The 17,282-nt window shown below is 67.0% G+C and overlaps 1 protein-coding gene across 3 annotated transcripts in view; it reads left to right on the top strand.

The window, feature by feature from the left end:
- RARA (retinoic acid receptor alpha) overlaps window positions 1-17,282 on the top strand; it is a 62,975-nt gene that overhangs the window by 29,222 nt on the left and 16,471 nt on the right. Inside the window, exon 1 of one of the 3 annotated variants that reach the window (XM_044999565.1) lies at window positions 12,383-12,888. The exons of the other annotated variants lie outside the window; for them this stretch is intronic. Within the exon in view, the coding sequence (XP_044855500.1) occupies window positions 12,720-12,888 (169 nt within the window). The 5' untranslated portion in view covers window positions 12,383-12,719. Of the gene's footprint in view, window positions 1-12,382; window positions 12,889-17,282 lie in introns of those variants that run through there. 3 annotated transcript variants of the gene reach the window in all.

The raw sequence follows: 17,282 nt of genomic DNA, 5'->3' as shown, positions 1-17,282 counted from the left end.
GCTTGCTCCGGCCGGGTGTGGGGCTCTGGGCGGCTCTCCTGACAGGCCTGGCTGGCAGCACGGGCACCCATGGGGCGGGGGGGAGGAAGCTCTCTGAACGTACCCCCCCCCCCGCTCCCCTGCAGGCCCTGCACTATTAATGTGCCGCTGAAAGGGAGGGCTGAATATTTCATGCCGTTGCTTTAACCAGGCCACCTGGGGCCGCGGGCGGTGCCGCTGTGTGTCCCACGCAGGCTCGGCGCCGAGCCAGGGCACTGGGGGGCGGGCGCCTCCGCGTCACCCCACGTTCGGCCGGCCGGGCGGTTGTGGGGTGCAGGGGTGAAGCCCCTTTCCTGCGGCTTCTCCTGGGTCCTTGGCATCTGGTGCCTGGTGCTGCTGCCCGCGGCCGGCGTCGGGCTCCCCTGGCACCTGAGGGCTGGGCACCGCTGGGCTTTGTTTAGCTGAAGGCTGCGAGTGGCCTGTAACCTTGGGGCCCCTGGAGCTTGGGGGAGGCTCCAGGGGCCAGGAAGGAGCTCCGGCCCCACTGAAATAAGGGCCCTAGCCTGTTCGGGGCAGGCCGGACACCGTAGGCTCCTGTGGTTTTGTGGGGGGCTGGGAGTCAGGACTCCTGGGTTCTGTCCCTGGCTCTGCCACTACCTGCCCTGTGACCTTGGCCAAGTCCCTTTCACATGCAATGCCTCAGTTTCCCCCCCGTCCTTTGTATATTTACACTGGGGGGCTGACTCAATGTCGCCATGGGGGCCCCTGGTCCTGGTTGGGTCTGGGCAGCGCCCGGTGCCACAGGCCCTGTCTCTGGGTGACAAAACACTTGGTTGCCAAGGAAGCTTGGTGGGGAGGGAAGGATCCATGTTTAGGTAGGACCTACACTAATTTGTAGGCGGAGCACATGCTACCCCCATGTGGCACTTTCCAGTGGGGCAGGAACCCAGGACTCCTGCCTCCCATTCCTGGGCCTTAACCCTCTCCCTTGCGCCCAGGTCTGGGGCGTTGTGCCAGCCTCGTGTGGCCCAGCCGCGCTCTGCCCCCGGAGCAGGGAGGTGGTGGTGGTGGTGGGGGGGTTAAGCAGCTGTCCCTTTGTGGTGCCCCCCCCCCCCCCCCCGATATAAGCCCCAACATGACCTGGCACATCCTGTGTTCCTGCTCCGGGCGGGTGCGTGGTCGTTCCCCCGCGGCCCAGCTGTGCCAGATGTGCTGCAGCTGCCGCTGGCTTGGCAGCCTCTGGGTTTGTTCTGTCCTTGGGTGGGTGACAGAGCTGCCCACCCCCTGCCCGCAGCTTCCCTGAGCCAGGGCCCCCGCGCCCCTCCCGCCCCAGGGGCACAGCTCCGACCCCTCTGCCCTGGCTGAGATGGGGGCCTGTTGTGCCGGGTGCCGCGGCCCCCCCATCGTGTCAGGTGCCGCGTGGACACAGAGCGAGGGGCCCCCCGGCTCAGCCACTGGTGTCTCGATATCAGTGTGTCGGCGGGGGGTGTGTGTGGGGGGTTGTCTCCATGACCCTTTCAGGGCCGGGGGGAGCTGCCGGCACCGGATCCAGCCTGGGGGGTCTCAGGGCTCTTTGTCCCCACTCTGAGTGACGGGGCAGGAAATCGGATTCCAGCCGTATCACTTCCCGCTGCCTCCTGCCAGCGCCCCATGGGGGGGGGGGCGGGCGCTGGCTGCATGCCAGCCTGGCCCGGGGGAGGGGAGGCTGAATGGCTCGTAACCCCCCATGGCCAGCCGCTCCCTGCCCCACCTGCCTCCAGGGATCCCGGGCTGACTCCTGCCACAGAGCGCGCAGGCACCGAAATCCAGCCTAGTTTCTGTCCTGGGGGCCTGCCACAGCTCCCGGAGCCCCCGCCCCACCTGGCAACTCCTCCACCCCTGGGGGGAAACTGCGGCACAGAGGGGGCAGGGCCTTGCCCAAGGTGTCACAGGCAGTGGGTGGCAGACCTGGGAGTAGAACCCAGGAGTCCTGGTCCTGGTGGCCGAGCCCCCGGCCTGCGTGAGACCTGTGTGCCGGCTGCCCCAGGGCTCTGAGGATAGGGGCAGGACGGTCCGGGGGGGCTGCGGTGAGTGGGGCGGGGGGCACCGTGCCACAGGGGCTGGGCGGACGCTCCCAGCATTTCCCGCCCGGGCCCTGCCACTCTGGGAACCTCCTGCCCGGGCTGCTCCCAGGCAGGGGCGTTGGCAGGTTCCTGTGACCTGGTTTCTGCAATTTCGTAAGTGGCCCCCAGAAAAGGGGAACTGAGCCTGGGTTGCACAGAGCTGGGGGGGGGACCCCCACCCCGGCAGTGCCCAGCCAAGAGCTGCCTTCCCTGAGACCTGGGCTCCCCCCCCCCCGCCCCCCAATCCGGTTGCCACAAGAGCTTGCGGCGTTGTGGGTTTCTCGGGAAGGGAAGGGGCGGGGTGGGGCCGTCTGCCCGGGCGCTGCGAGAGGGTGAAGCTGGCCTGCGGCCTCCCGGATGTGCCGGGAGGGGGCGCGAGCACTGCGGGCGGGGGGCGGGGTGGGGGGTTGGGACATTTACAGCTGCCTGGCAGGGAAACTGAGGCCCCAGGCAGGGAGGTGACATGTCTGAGGCCCCATGGAGGGTGGCAGAGCTGGGGCCTGACCTCCCTGGCCGGGAGGCTGTGGGGGGCTCTCCTCTCCGTAATGCGAGCCGACAGCCGGATGGAAATGATCCCTGACCTTTGTCTGGGCTGGTGCTGCGGGCCGGTGCCGGGGCTGGGGCTGGGGTGCCCCCTGCTCCCGCCCTGGGGGGAGCTGCAGCCCTTTAACTGCTCGGTCGTCCCAGCCAGCCCCAGCCCCCCGCCCCCATCACCCCCGCTGGCTCCACCCGCCCTGCCCATGAGTGACCCGATGGCGCATCTGCCGCGTTCAGCAGCGTTCGTGCCAAAGCCCCTGCCCTGGCGGCGGGGGAGGGGGGGGGGCACTCACCTCCGTAGCCCCATCCCCTCCCACCCCAGGGCGAGATTCCCTGCATCCGGAGCGGCCTGGGCCCTTGGGAGGAGCTGTTGTGTCCCGGCCCCGCGCATCCGGCCGGCTTCATGGTGCAGCCCGCTGGGGGCAGCCATGGGCTGCGGGGGGGCAGGTTTCAATGTCCACTGCGGGGGCACCAGGGCTTAGCCCCCAGCCCCTCTGGCTATGGGGCAGCCCTCCATTCCCTGTGCCCCGGCATGGTCCCCCGGTGCTGTGGGCTCTGTGCCCACCACTGCTGCCCCGTGTGGGGCCCCGGGCATGGGGAGCCCTGCCTGCTCCAGGGCGGGGGTGCATGCTGGGCTCCTTATGGCACCACACCCACCAGTGCTCCCAGCAAAGCTGTGCCCGGGGCTGGCTGCAGAGACTACAGCTCCCAGCATGCACTGGGCCAGGATGTGGGGGGCGTGCTGCATGCTGGGATCTGTAGTCCATCCCCAAATTCCCCCCCCCCCCATTAGATGGCTCTTAGCAAAATCACTTGACATTTCTCCTCTGTTTAAAGGGCAGGTTCAGGTCGTTTGCCCCCCATCCCTCCCTGTTGCGGGGGGGCTGCCTCGAGATGGCTCAGGCCTTGGCTGAGGCCATCTGCTCATCCCAGGGAGTGTCAGCCCCCCGGAGCGCTGGGCACCCTGTCGGGGGGCTGGGCTGGTCCCTGGGCAGGGCAGGGCATGGCTGGGGAGCCAGGACACCTGGGTTCTATTCCTGGCTCTGCCACTGACCTGTTGGGTGACCATGGGCCAATTATTTCCCTGCTCCGTGCCTCAGTTTCCCTTCCCACGTGCACGTGGCTGTGATTATGGGGGGACCCCTGCTAAGTGTGGTGATTTTGGGAAGAGGTGGGGGAGGGGTGCTCGTGTCTTTCAGGGGGATGTTGGCATCCCCATAAATTAGGACTGAGGGAGCCGTGTGTGTTTGTTTAGCGGTTTATTTAAATTACCCCAGGCCAGCCTCACGCGGTGTGTGCGGGGGGAAGGTACCATGCAGCTGCTGTGTTTGAAATGTCCCCCCGGCCCATCGTGGGTGGGGTGGGCTGGGCACGGGGTGGAAGACCCCACAGACCCCTGCCCGGAGGAATATCTGAGTGTGATGATGGGGGGGGGGGGTGGGCGCGCTGGCGGGTAACGGGTGTCCAGAGGATCGGCTCCCCTCCGTGCCATGCTCCCAGCCGCGGCGGGACCCAACACGGGCAGGCTGGACGGGGCTGCGGCCCCATCGGGTCCCTTCCCCGAGGGAACAGCCCAGGCCCATGTCACCATGGGGCCGGCCCAAGGGCCGAGCTGCCGGGCCAGCGCCTCTGCGCGGGTTAGTCTGGAGCCCAGGACCCGAGCCCCCCGGTGCTACCGTAACCACCCCGGTTAATAATCGTTGCGGGGGTGGGGAGAACCGGGCCGCGCCCGCCAGGACTCCCTTGTGCTGCCCTTTCTCTCCGCACCCCCCCTGTGCCGGGGCGGGGAGATTAACGAGCGCCCGGCTGCACCGCCGGCGGATGGGAAAGCCCATTAACGAGGCGGCTGCTCCATCATCCTGTCACGGGCGGGTTTGGGGAGAGCCTGGAATGTGCCTCTCGAAAAGGCCCTGCCCGGCGGGATAAATGATCCCTTCGGGGGCGGGGGGAGCCGCCGGGGGACACAAAAGCCGAGCAAGGGAAGGGGGGGAGCTGAATAGGGCAGGACAATGGCCCTGCCTGCAGCGAGGGGAGGGGGACAGGGCGTTCTGCTGACCGGTTCCCGGGGTTAGATCATACGGGGGGGCCCTTGCAGGCGAAGTTGCAGACTCTCCTGGGGAATTCAGGGGGCGTTGGAGGGTGGTCGGAGGTGGGGACCAGCTGGATGTTACACTCCGGTGACCTGCCCCGCTCAGGAACACCTGCCTTCCCTGGGGCTGGGTGGGGGTGTCCCCTTCTCCCTGGGGATCCCCTCTGGTTGCTCAGGGCGGGCTCTGGGCACAGCCCCGCTGGGAGCCGTCTCTCCAAAGGCGGCAGGAGCGGGCTGGGGGCCTTGTTCAGACCAGCGGGTGCTACTGGGGTGGGGGGTCTTGTCTGCTAGTGCTTGTTACAGCGAAGAGGGACCGGGGGGGGGACCAGCTGAGCTGCAGGCAAGCGAGAACCTCAGCCAGTGCTAACGGTCACAACTCCCACACCTGGCCCAGCCCAGCCTGTAGGAGAAACCGTCTCTGTCTGTCTGCTGGGGCCGGTCACCGGGGATCTGCCCGCTTGAAATAGCGGCTTGCTGGGCAGAGCGCGTTAGCACTGTGCTGCTGGGAAGGCACCGGCCCAGGGCTCTGATCCCGCCACGTTACGGCTAAAAAGCCGGCAGGCTCTGCTTAGTCATTGCCACGTGCCGCCTCGCTGGGCCCACTGGTCCAAAAGTCTTCGCTCCGGCTCCATGAGCGGCCGGATTCTCCAAAGCCCTCGGCCCGGCGGGTGCTGATCTCCCTTGGGGTGGGTGCTCCGTGCTTTGGAGACTCTGTCCCTGGGTAGCAGCTGCCCATGGTACTGGGCACAGCAGCGGGCAACGGCTTCAGAGAGTGAAAGCAGCTGCCCTGGCAGCCTCCAGCCCTTGTGAGCTCACACGTAGGAACAGTTTCCCTGGCCTGCCAACGTTTTCAATTCATCGAATGATTTTTCTGTCCCAGATCAGGGGGAAAAGTGACAATCTCACAAATCTTTGCTCTGGGTCACCGGCTGCCCGCGGCGCTGGTTGTGGTTGTGATGGGTCGGAGCGCGGTTCATTCTTCGGCTGTAAGTAGCTGAATGTTCGAGCCGAAAGGTGATTGCAAACGGCAAAGCAGGAACTTTCCCATCAGAAAACTTCCAGTTCTTCTTCCAAGAATTTTCGACTAGAAAAAGTCCTTGAAGCCGACCCCCGTGTGTAATGCAAATGAGGCTGAGTCCCCCTCCTTTGCCATCCAATCAGGGAATGGAAACACCCCACCTGACTTGAGGCAGCCAATTGCAGGCGTTGTGATGAGAGACTAGACAACTGGTACCATTTTTGAACGCCAGGTGGGGGTGGGCAGCTTGTGCCCTGGGTTTGGACAGGGGCCGTGTTTTGCCCCCTGCGCCCAGGGCTGGAGCCGCCCAGCACCAGGCCCCGTCAGCAGAGCCCCTCTTTGGAGCCGTTGGCCTTGGCACCGTGTTGCGGGTGCGAGAGCAGGAGCGATACCGGGCGGGTCTGAATGCACCGCGGGGAGACGCTCTGGGCCAGTGCTGAACCCAGGGCTCTGCACCGGGGCGGTCGCTTTGCACGGGGCCTTAAGGCTCATTGCCTGCAGGATCCCAGCTTTCCTGCCTGCCCCAGAGCACGGAGTCCAGAGTTATTCCACTCTCCTCTCCTCTCCTTCCCCAGCCACCCCCCCTTCTGCTCAGCCTGCCTTTGCACCAGGCACTGCATGACTAACAGCCGGGCGAGAACCCGAGACATGTTTTCTCACCATGTTTCACACGTCCAGGGTCAGGTTCCAGATTAAACACTATGGGGCGGGGGGAGGGAGGGAGGGGGCTAGTGGTTTTATTTTGGGAAGAGACGTTTGTGTGTGTGCACGTGTGTGCGCGTGTGGCCAGCCGGGGGAGTGCGTTCCCGTGCTCCGTGGTAAGTGCTTTATGGAAAATGCCCTCAGTCTCCGCAAGGATTCCCGGGCTCTGACCAGGCGGCTCTCCAGGCAGATGCAGAGTAGAGCAGCTAGCAGCTGGGACCTGGCCCTCTGCGTTAGAGGCATTTGCATGGCGCGTGCGAGCAGGTTTTGCACCATCGCACTGGTGTGTGATTAGCAAATTGCAGGTTTGGGGTGGCTCTGGTGGGAGCCTGTGGGTTTGCGTCGTTCCCGGCAGTTAGCGGGTTTCCCCGGGTGGCGAGGAGAGCCCAGCGAATTCCAGGGCCCTTTGCTCGGGAGCAGGGATGACGGTGCAGAGTGATTAAGAAGTCAGCCCAGCCCAGCCCTGCCCTGCGCTGCTGTGGCCTGCCTGGCTCAGTGTGGTTATGGTGAGAAAGGGGGCGGGCCTGCGGCCTGGTTTCTGAGCCGTGACTGCACAAGGCAGGTTTCTAGCAGCCCTTCCGGGTCTGGGTCCGGCTCCGCGAGTTGGGGCTCTGGGATTATGTGGCCGGGAGGGTTGCGTAACCCAGATTGATGCTCATCTCCGAGGCAGAAACCTGGATGCCGGATTCTGCCCCTGTGCTCAGGCTGAGCAGCCCCTTCCTCCTCCCTGGGCTGGCTTGGCAGCTGCAATTGGAGCGTTGGCACAAGCAGCAGGCTGGGGTCCATGAGGGTGGCATCGTCTGACCCTGCTTGGCAGGCTGCCGGGACTCGGGGGGAGCTGGGGACAGAATAAACAAGGGGCCCACGATTTTCCCGAGCGATGAGTGGTCATGGGTGCCTCTGGTGGCGGGGCGGGGGGGGGGGTGTGCCAGCTCCAGGCGCCTGGCAAAGGGCCGAGCACCAGCCCCATGAATAATCAAGCTCCTGCTGCCTCAAGTTGGGCCCCTAAAAATCACCAATTACTTCAGAAAAAAACAAACCCGAACCTGCCCGTGCCCCTGCAGCCGGGGTGTCCGAGAGCTGCCTCCTGGAGTGCAGTGGGGCTTCCGGGGGACGGGCCGTGTGCGCACTAGGGAGCACCCCCCCCCCCCGCCGCCTTCACGAGCCCTGGGTGCGAGGGGCCAGGCCCGGGGCTTTGCTGTGGGCAGGTTGGCCCTGGCCCTGTTCAGTTTGGCTTTCGCGGTGAAATCTTGAACACAATTTTAACTCACTTTTCCTGTTGTCGGGGGCTGGGGGAAGGACTCCCGAACCCAGGGCCCGAAATGGGCAGCGGCTGCGCGCAGGCGTGCGAGGGGGAGAGATTGGGGGGTGTGTGTGGGGGGGGCGGAAGGGCTGTGGGTCTCCCCCCAAGGGGAAGTGTGTGTGTAGGGGCGGGGGGGCTGTGGGTCTCCCCCCAAGGGTGTGTGTGTGTAGGGGCGGGGGGGCTGTGGGTCTCCCCCCAAGGGGGTGTGTGTAGGGGCGGCGGGGGGCTGGGGGTCTCCCCCCAAGGGTGTGGGTGTGTGTAGGGGCAGGGGCTGGGGGTCTCCCCCCAAGGGGGTGTGTGTGTGTGTGTGTGTGTGTGTGTAGGGGCAGGGGCTGTGGGTCTCCCCCCAAGGGTGTGTGTGTAGGGGCGGGGGGGCTATGGGTCTCCCCCCAAGGGGGTGTGTGTAGGGGCGGCGGGGGGCTGGGGGTCTCCCCCCAAGGGTGTGGGTGTGTGTAGGGGCAGGGGCTGGGGGTCTCCCCCCAAGGGTGTGTGTGTGTGTGTGTAGGGGCAGGGGCTGGGGGTCTCCCCCCAAGGGTGTGTGTGTGTAGGGGCGGGGGGCTGTGGGTCTCCCCCCAAGGGGAAGTGTGTGTGTGTGGGGGGGGCAGGGGGCTGTGGGTCTCCCCCCAAGGGGAAGTGTGTGTGTAGGGGCGGGGGGGCTGTGGGTCTCCCCCCAAGGGGGTGTGTGTAGGGGCGGCGGGGAGCTGGGGGTCTCCCCCCAAGGGTGTGTGTGTGTGTGTGTAGGGGCAGGGGGTCTCCCCCCAAGGGTGTGTGTGTGTGTGTGTGTAGGGGCGGGGGCTGGGGGTCTCCCCCCAAGGGGTGTGTGTGTGTGTGTGTGTGTGTAGGGGCAGGGGCTGGGGGTCTCCCCCCAAGGGTGTGTGTGTGTAGGGGCGGGGGGCTGGGGGTCTCCCCCCAAGGGGAAGCATTCCTAGCGCAGGCCGGCGGCTTGGGCTCTGTCCGGGCGGGCGGGCGGGCGTTTGAAGCCGGCTTTCGTTCCAGGCCCGGGGAGCGAGTGGAAGGCGACATTTGTCATGTTCGCTGCAGGAAGTTGGAGGAGCGCTGGGCTTTTGTTCAGAAACCTGCTGGCTAAGCAGAGCCTTTGACTTTCTATTATTATTTAACCAGGCGCTGCTGCCTCCTCCCTCCCTCCTCCCTCTCACAGGCCCCAGGGTTTGGGGGCAGCCTGCTCAACCCAACTGTTCACTTTGGAGGCCAGCGGGGGAAGGGGCGGGGGGGGGGGCATGGGAGGCCCAGCTCTGTCCCATGCAGATAAGGCCAAGGGGACCTGGTTTCTTTCACTCAGCTGAGCCAGGCCTGCAGGAGGCCAACGGGCCCTGCCCGGGGGCTAAAACCCCAGGACTCAGCAGGTTGCTTTGTGAGCTGGAAACTAACCAGGAGGCGTTGGGGGGGGCAGTGATGGGGGGGCTGGCACTGAAGTCAGGTCGTGTCTCTCTGACCTTTGGGGGGGGCTTTGCAGCCCATCCTGCCCCCCTCTCTGGGCTGGGTCACTGCGGGGGGGGCGTTGTTCTGTTAAGGGGAGTGGGGTGGAAAGTGGGAGTGTCGCCCCCCCCCGTGCCCGCCACAGAGGCCCTTGTCAGGTTGTGTGTCTCAGCTGCATTCCCGCAGGCCCCTGCTCCTCGGAGGGGGGGGTTTCGTGGCGCCCCATGGCAATGCGATCGCAGCTCGCACGTCCAGCGAAGCCCCCAGAGCTGGTGACAAAGCCCCAGGGTCTCCAACCAGATGTGTGAGACGCTGGCACCACGGTGAGCCCCTCCCCCCCGAGCGAAGGGGGGAGACGTGGCTGGGCTGCCGCGCCTCAGGCAACTGACGGGCCCGATCCTGCAGCCCTCACGTCAGGCCCGGCTGCTTGGGTGGGGGGAATCCCGGGGAAACTGCCCAGCGGGTGGTGCCATCCCGTGGGCCCCTCCACAGCTTCGTGGGCCTGGCGTCCTGCCGGTTTCCTCCAGGAGGGCTGGGAGTGAGGGGCTGGGATTGGGTGTCGCCCTGCTCTGCTGCCTGGGACGTGCTGGAATCTGGCCCTGGACCAGTTCTGGAAGCCCAGCTGGCCGGGGGGGCGGCATGGGGCGCTGTGGGGAAGGGGCGAGATCCCGCTGCTAGTGTCACGGCCTGTCTTGCTTCCCCACTGACCCCCAGCTGCAGTTCTGGTGCAGGGTGAGCAGCTGGTCTCCTGGAGAGACCTTTCCTACGCCGTGCTCCTCACAGTCCAGGGGGAAGAGGCCGCGGGGGTGAGCACTGCGTCAGGTGCTAGCCAGGGACCCAGGAGTTCTGGGCTCTGCCACTGGCCCTGCCCAAGTCCTTTCCCCTCTTTGTGACTCGGTTTCGCCTCCTGCCCTTTGTCTCTTTCGATGGAAGCTCTTTGAGGCAGGGGCTGTGTCTGTCCTGGTCTCGGTGGGGGTGCCCCGTGCTGGTAAAAATGGTGAAGTCTCCGTGGTGTTCCAAGACTCGCCGGGCGGCACAAGTCGCTGTGCTGCTGCGTGGGGCAGCCGAGCGGAGCCTGGCAGGATTTGAACTTGCAGTTTAAGGAGCTTGCGTCGTCCCTGAGGCTCGAGCAGGATTCTCCATCCTCTCCCAGTGGTTACCCCCTGTGAACTGCTCCTCGAGGAAAGGGCGGCCCGCTCGGGGGAGGGGTTCCGCCTAGGCTGGGCAAGGACCGGAGATGCCAAGGTGGGCTGGTGGTGCCCCCGCCAGGTGGCTGCTTTCTGCAGAAGGTAGCGAGACCCAGGCGCCCGCCGCCCGGCCTGGCTTGGAAATGGAGGAGAGGGCAGGTTGTAGCTTGCAAAGGGTTTTGTGTTCTGCATTCCTGCAGTCGATGTGTGCGGGATGGCGGGGTGCAACGGGGGGGGGGGGGGCAGAGCCAGGACTCCTGGGTTCTCGTCTCTGCCCCGGACTTATTGCCTAGCCTGGGGCCGAGTCTCTTCCCTGGGCAGCGCTGGACGGGTGCAGCTTCTCTGCTCTAGGGCTCAGCAACGACATTGCCGAGGGGACCGGCAGCGAGTTAATCCACTTCCCCGACACCGGGGGGTCGGTCGGGGTAACGGTGGCGCTCGGGTGTGGACGGGCTGAGCAACAGGGTTATACGCGGGGCTCCGTTTCCTCTTCTGCAACAATGGGGCTAGTGCCACAGAGCCCCTCCCCTAAGGGGCAGGTGTGGGGGTGCCAGGCACTAGAGATCTGCAGGGAGTGCCCCTCCCTGACGGGGGCAGGGGGATGGCCAGTGTCAGGGGCTGCACAAATCGGGGGAAATAATGTAATGGGGGGAGGGGTGTATTTCTATCCCCAGAAGGAATTCGCTCTCTACCTTGTATTGCTGGAGGCAGGGCAGGGCTGGACTGTCCACCCCCTCCATCACCGCCGCTCGCAGGAACCGGGCCGGGACCCAGCGCCGGCCGCTTACCACGTCAAATTCCCCTTCCATTGCCTGTAAGCTCCCGGGGCAGGGACTGTCTGGCGGGTGTTTGTAGAGCTCGGCCCCCGGGGGTCCTGGCAGGATGGGGGCACCGGGTGCTACCTTAATACAGACCAGGCAGAAAAGCTGAGCCTGGCGGTGTCCCGTCCCCTGTGAATAGCGGCTGCCCCGATCCTGCGCTGGGCGCTGGCGTCTGCTCTCGGGCCGCTGCGTGTGGGGCTGGGGGCTCGGACGCACCTGGCAGTTCACACTCTACGACTGGGGGTGTCACCCCTATTAATGGGAGAGCGAGACGGGGTGAATCCAGGTGGTGGGCAGGCAGGATGTGGTTCAGCCGCGAGCCTGGGATGGGGAAGGTCTCGGCCTAATTACCAACTTTTCCACAGCCTCCCAGTGTGGCTTAGCCTCGGCGTGCCTCAGTTTCCCCTCTGTCCAGTGAGGCCAACAGTCCTGGTCCCACTGCTGGGGGCGGGGGGGGGGGGGCTGAGGAGAAACACAGTGAGGAGGGAAAGTGCCGGGGAGGAGCTAGGTTGTGTTATGTTGTGTGATGTAAGGGGGGGGGGGGTAATTATAAGCTTGCAAGCTCTGGGGCAGCAGTAGGTGTGAGCGCCTAGGAGCCGGGCCTGTAAAAGTTCTGGTGTGTGCGGGGGATCAGGGCCTGGCGGGGGAGGGGGTGGGATCAAGGAGAGGGGGAATCAGGGCCTGGCGCGTGTGGACCAGCTGCGAGGGCAGGACCGCGGGGCGTGCACGGCGCTGTACGCGGGTGGGTCCCAGGCCTGGGGGACGAGCTGGGGGCGGCGGGGCCGGCGCGGGGGTCATGGGGAGGTGAGGCGCTTGCCGCGGGTTCAGCCGGAGTTCAGCCGCATCCCATTAGGCAAATGAGCCGGGCGCTGCCGCGCCGGAAAAGGCCCTTCCGGCGAGGGGCGCCCCGGGGCCGGGCCGGGGGGCGGCGCAGCGCAGCGCCGGGGCCGGGCGCGCTCCGCTGCCGCCCCGCGCAGGCAGCCAAGGGGTTAAGGCCGCTGGGAGGCGCCGCGTGGCAGGAGGGATTTTCAGCCGCGGCTCCGCGCAGAGCAGACGCGCGCCGGCCGCAGCCCGGCTCTCCGGGGGCGCAGCGCGCTGGGGGCGGCCGAGCCGCGGAGCCGAGCCCGGGAGGGGCCCCCTGGACACCGCCCGCTGCCTGCTCCGCCCGGGAGGCCCCGCCGGGCCGGGAACGACCCTGCTGCCCCGCGCGGTTCTCAGCCTGCAGCCGATCGGGGGCGGGAGGCGGCGGCGGGAGGCTGCCGCTCCCCCGGGAGCGCACGGCGCGATGGGCTCCTAGCCGGAGAAGCAGCTGCTGCGCGCACGTCCGAGGCGCCCCGGCTGGGGGGGTTGTTCCCGGCGCCCCTCGCCGTGGATTTGGGGCCGGTCCCGGGCTGGGGGAGCCCCCGTCGGACGCTGCGGGGCCCGGGGCCCAGGGGTGGTTCTCGGAGTGCGGCGAGCGGGGCCCGGGGCCCCCGATGGCCCCTGCGTGGGAGCTGAGTGCCTGGGCTGGGGCGTGACCCGCCGGCCCCCGGCGCCCCGGGAAGATGTACGAGAGTGTGGACGTAGCCGGGCTCAACCCCAGCCCCAACCCCTTCCTCATGATGGATTTTTACAGCCCGCCCCGCGCCTGCCTGCTCCAGGACAAAGGGATCGGCCCCCCCGCCCCGTACGGGCCCCCGCTCCGGAGCCAGCCCTGGAGCAGCTCCAGCCACTGTAGGTATCGTGCCTGGGTTCGGTGCGGAGCTCTGCCGGGCCTGCCACCCCCCTCGGCTCGCTGGCCCAGGGGCCGCCCGGCCCGGCCCGGCCCGGAGCGTTGTGCAGCCCTGGGGGTCGGGGCCGGAATTCGATTCGGCTCCGGGCTGGGAGCAGCCTCCTGAAATCCGGCCGGAGTCCAAGGGCTGGGCCGGGAACGGGCTTCCCCCCGCCGGGCCTCTGCGGCTCCTGCCGCCGCGGCTCCTGCCGCCGCACATCCCTTCGGCTCCGGCTCATGCCCCGCGCTGCGTCGCCATAAGCAACCCCTGGCCTAGTTCTCGTCCGCCGCCTCCCTCCCTCGCCTGGGCAGGCTGCTGGCGGGGGCGCGGGCACGGGGGTGCTGGGGAGAGCCCGGGGGTGAATAGCTGCGCCCTGGCCCGGGGTGTGGAGGGGGTGAGCAGCGCCTGGGGGGGGGGTATTTACTGCCCCGATTATCTCTGAGCAAATCCAATTAACTAAATAGTTCGCTGTGGCTTTATCCAAGCGGGGGTGGGGGGGGAGCTGCGGGGGGGGGTCACCGTTTCCTGGAAAGCCCCCCAATACCTGCTCACATCCCAGGCCTCGCAGGAAGAGCCTGGGTGCCCCGTTTCCCGAAGGGCAGCCGGGGAGCTGAGCGCATTTCCCGCCCCTCCGATGTGTGGGTGGACCCCGGGCCCAGGATGCCAAAGCACATCAGGTCTCTGCCCCTCCTGGGCCTGGGGGAGCAGAGACCCCCCCGCCCCCGGCAGGCGATCTGCAGTGTGGGGCAGCTCCCCATGCAGCCCCCCAGGATCTGCCCCGGGCCCCTTTGGAGCACGTGGGGTCAAGGCACAGTGGAGACACGGGGAGTTGTCAGGCTGTTGTTTTCCCGGCGCCAGGCAGGAGGCGGCTTGGAATGGGGCGTGTGTGTGTTGTTCCGGGGGGGCTGAGCCGCCGCTCTGCCCAGGCTGCATTTCAACCCCCCCCCCCCCCCCGGAACAGGCCAGCTGGGATCCCAGCGGAACAGGAGAGACACCGACACAGGCCCGGAGAGACGCGCGCCCCATCTCGGGCCGGGGAGGGGGTCCTGGGGGCCGGGGAGCTCAGGGGCTGGGGGCTGGGCCTGGTGCGTCTGCGTCTGGTCCAGCAGCGGAGCGGGGCTCAGCCCCTTCGGCCCGTTAGCGAGGGAGAGCCCCGGCCGTGGGGGATCCAGCAGCAGTTTGAACAATCCCCCCCCCCCCCCCCATGCAGGGCGAAGGCGCTGCCCCGCCTCGCCTCTCAGCTGATCGTAGGTTTTCCCTCTGGGAGGGGCTCGGGGCCCTCCCCGCAGAAGGCGCTGCCCTGCCCCGCTCCCCGGGGGATGCTGGGTCTGGATGAAAACAACAGCCGGCGCCATGCTGGGGGAAAGTCCTTGCCTGGCGCGCCGGCTCTCCAGGACTTTCACCCTCCTCCCAGGGTGACACCCCCGGGGATGCTGGCTGCTGGGGCGGGCGGCCAGTCGCCTCCCCCCTTCCCCAGGCCGCGCAGGAGGCAGAGCAGCCTCAGGGCGGCAGCCTGAGCTGGGGGCACCGAAGTGTCGTCTGAGCCCCTGCCTGGCATCGGAGCTGTTAGCTGCCACCCGAACCAGCCTGGTCAATGAAAGCTCCCCGGGCCCTGCCTGCCCTCCTGGTCTGGCGCCCGCCTCCCCCTGCCCTGCCCATCTCCCCCGTGCCCTGCCTCCCTCCTGGTCTGGCGCCCGCCTCCCCCGTGCCCTGCCCATCTCCCCCGTGCCCTGCCTGCCCTCCTGGTCTGGCGCCCGCCTCCCCCATGCCCTGCCCATCTCCCCCGGCCCCAGCCCACCTCCCCCGGCCCCTGCCTGGTCTCCAAACACCCAACACCCGCTTCCCCCTCGCCCTGCCCCCACCCGGGCCCAATCTCCAGAGAACAAAGTCCCTTTTTGCCATTGTCTGTGGGGCCCTTTGACCTTTTGCTCTTATCAGGGAGTCAACAGGACCCTCCTCCGGGGCCTTTGTCAGGGGGGTGGAGGGAGGAAGCTGCTTGGGCGGCTTGTTGGTTTTTTGACTTAAAGCTTCTGAAAGGTTTGTGTGCAGAGGGTGGAGGGGGGCTGCCCTTCCCCCCCCCAGGTGTTGCGAAAGGCCCCGGGCTGGGCCCTGGGGGGGCCTCAGCTGCGCCCCGGAGCCTGGGGCCGACTGGGCTTATTTTCAGGCGCCTGCGGGTGCAGGGAATAGGATGCAGGTTTGGAAGGGTGAGTTGGCACCGGTCACCCACGGCTCGCGGTCAGTCACCTCCCTGGCACTGGGAGCTCTGCCCTGGTGCCCTGATCTCGGCTGGCCCGGGCCGGGTGCGTGGGGGCTCCCTGGGGTGCATGTGGGATGTGCTCCGCTGGTCCTGCTCTGGGAAGCCTAGGCTGGGATGGGGAGGCTGGAGGCTACTGCCTGCGGTGGCAGCTGGGGGCTGCTGGTGGTGGGGCGGGTGCCGGGCGATGCGAATTAGCCCCATCTAATAACTGCGGGGGGAGGGGGGACACGGATTCAGAGCCTACTGGGGAATAGGCTCCGTCTGTCCCGGTGCCTGGTCTCTGGCAGCCCGGTGCCCTGTGCTGGACAGGTGTGGAGTAGCCTGGCGCTCAGCCCTGGGGCCGCTCCGAGCTCCGGGCATTGGACCCACGCTCCTCCGAGGTGGTGGCAGAATCCTGGCTGCTCGGCGAGGAGCCTGGGGTGCCCAGCTGAGCGGGGATGGCAGCTCCTGGGTTCTCCCGTTGGCACTAGGGGTGCCCTGCCCTGGCAGCGATTAACATGCCAAATCCAGAGCCCCTCTCAACCTGTTGGTCCAGGCATGGGGGGGCTTCCCCGATCCCCCCTGCGCTGTTGCCTGGGGGCCATGAGGGGGAGGGGCTATGCCTCTCAGCCCCTGGGGGCCAGGAGCCGGCTGATTTCTAGTCCGGGACGGGTCAGACTGGGGCATGGCCCTGGGGCCTGTCCGGGGGCGGGCGGGAGAGGCCATGGGGGCAGGCGATTCTCCTGCGGGAGCCCCGCTCGGATTCCTGCGGCTGGTTGAGACTCTTCCGCCGGACGGTTGTCGCTGGGCAGCGCCAGTTCATGGAAACCAAGCGCTTGGCTACGGGCCGGTTCCCACGAGTTCTTCCTGGGTTTAACGCTAAACTTGCAGGGAGAGAAAAAGGGTTTTGAAATTGTGAAAAGAGCCGTTTCGACTGCTTTTTAAATGAAAAATTCTGGTTTTCTGCTTAGCACTGGGAGCTAATTGTAGTTTCTGAAACACCCCCTGACAACGGCCAAAATGGAAACAAAACGTGTGAATTGACCCAAGCCGAGTAATTTTTCAGGTCATGAAAATGTTCTGAACAGCCGACGTTTTTCCCCAATTTTGGAGGGGAAAATGTGTCCAACCAGTAACTCTCTGGCCCCCAGTGCTGCTAGAGACGCTTTGAACCATCCCTGCAGGGGAGTGTCTTCTCCAGGCGGGCTGGGGACCCCCCCCCCCGGGCTGGTGCCTGTCCCCCTCCTCGAGGGGTCTGCACCCTGCACCCATGCTCGCCTGCCTTTTCTCTGGGCATTGATGGCTGGTTCAGGGAGCCGCAGCTCCCAGCACCCCAGATCGGATCAGGCGTCTTTCTCTCTTGATTTGGGGGTGCTGCTGTCCCTGACCCCGTCCCTAGAGCCTGGGGGGGTGCGTGTGACCTGCTGAGGTGGGGTGGATCCGGCGCAGTGGGGGGGTAGATGTGACACAGTGGGTGGCGGGGGGTGGATCCGGCGCTGCGTGTGATCTGGCGGCGCTCCTGCCGTGGTGGGCAAAGGGGCGTGGAGTCCGTACGGGGGCCGGAGGGTGCGGGGGGGCGGATGGAAGGGCGCGTGGTGGGTTCCCAGCAGGGGACGGGTGCTCTGACCTTGCCCTTCCTGGGTCTGTGCTGGGTCGCTCCCGCTGGGTGGCAGCACCGCAGGGGTCCCAGCGTGTAACTGGCCTGGGCCGATACACCCCCCGCAGGCTGGGTCTGAATGCTGGGGAGGGGGGCGTAACGTAGCTGTCACGGCCGTTGTGCCAGCACCGGGAGGTGCCTTGTGCCCGTTGTGCCGGGCGATGCCCTGGCACGCGAGCCCCACTGAGCTCCCGCGGCTCTCAGCTGGGCCAGAGCGTTTCTCCCCCTCCCGCGTCTCAGGACAGCCTTGGGGATGGTTATTTGCGGCAGGCAGCGTGGGCTAGTGGTTAGAGCAGTGGGGTGGACCAGCTGGGCTCTATCCCTGGCTGTGCCACTGACCCGCTGTGTGACTGAGGGAAAGTCACTGCCTCGTTCTGTGCCTCAGTTTCACTCTCCGGGGGGGGGGTGACTCTGGTTCTCTCTAGCCAGGGAGCTGGGGACCCTCCCTTTGGGGGGGGGGGGC

This window comes from Mauremys mutica, chromosome 25 (genome assembly GCF_020497125.1).
Source record: "Mauremys mutica isolate MM-2020 ecotype Southern chromosome 25, ASM2049712v1, whole genome shotgun sequence".
NCBI lineage: Eukaryota > Metazoa > Chordata > Testudines > Geoemydidae > Mauremys > Mauremys mutica.
The sequence above is the reverse complement of the archived record's forward strand: the minus strand, read 5'-3'. Positions and strand labels throughout refer to the sequence as shown.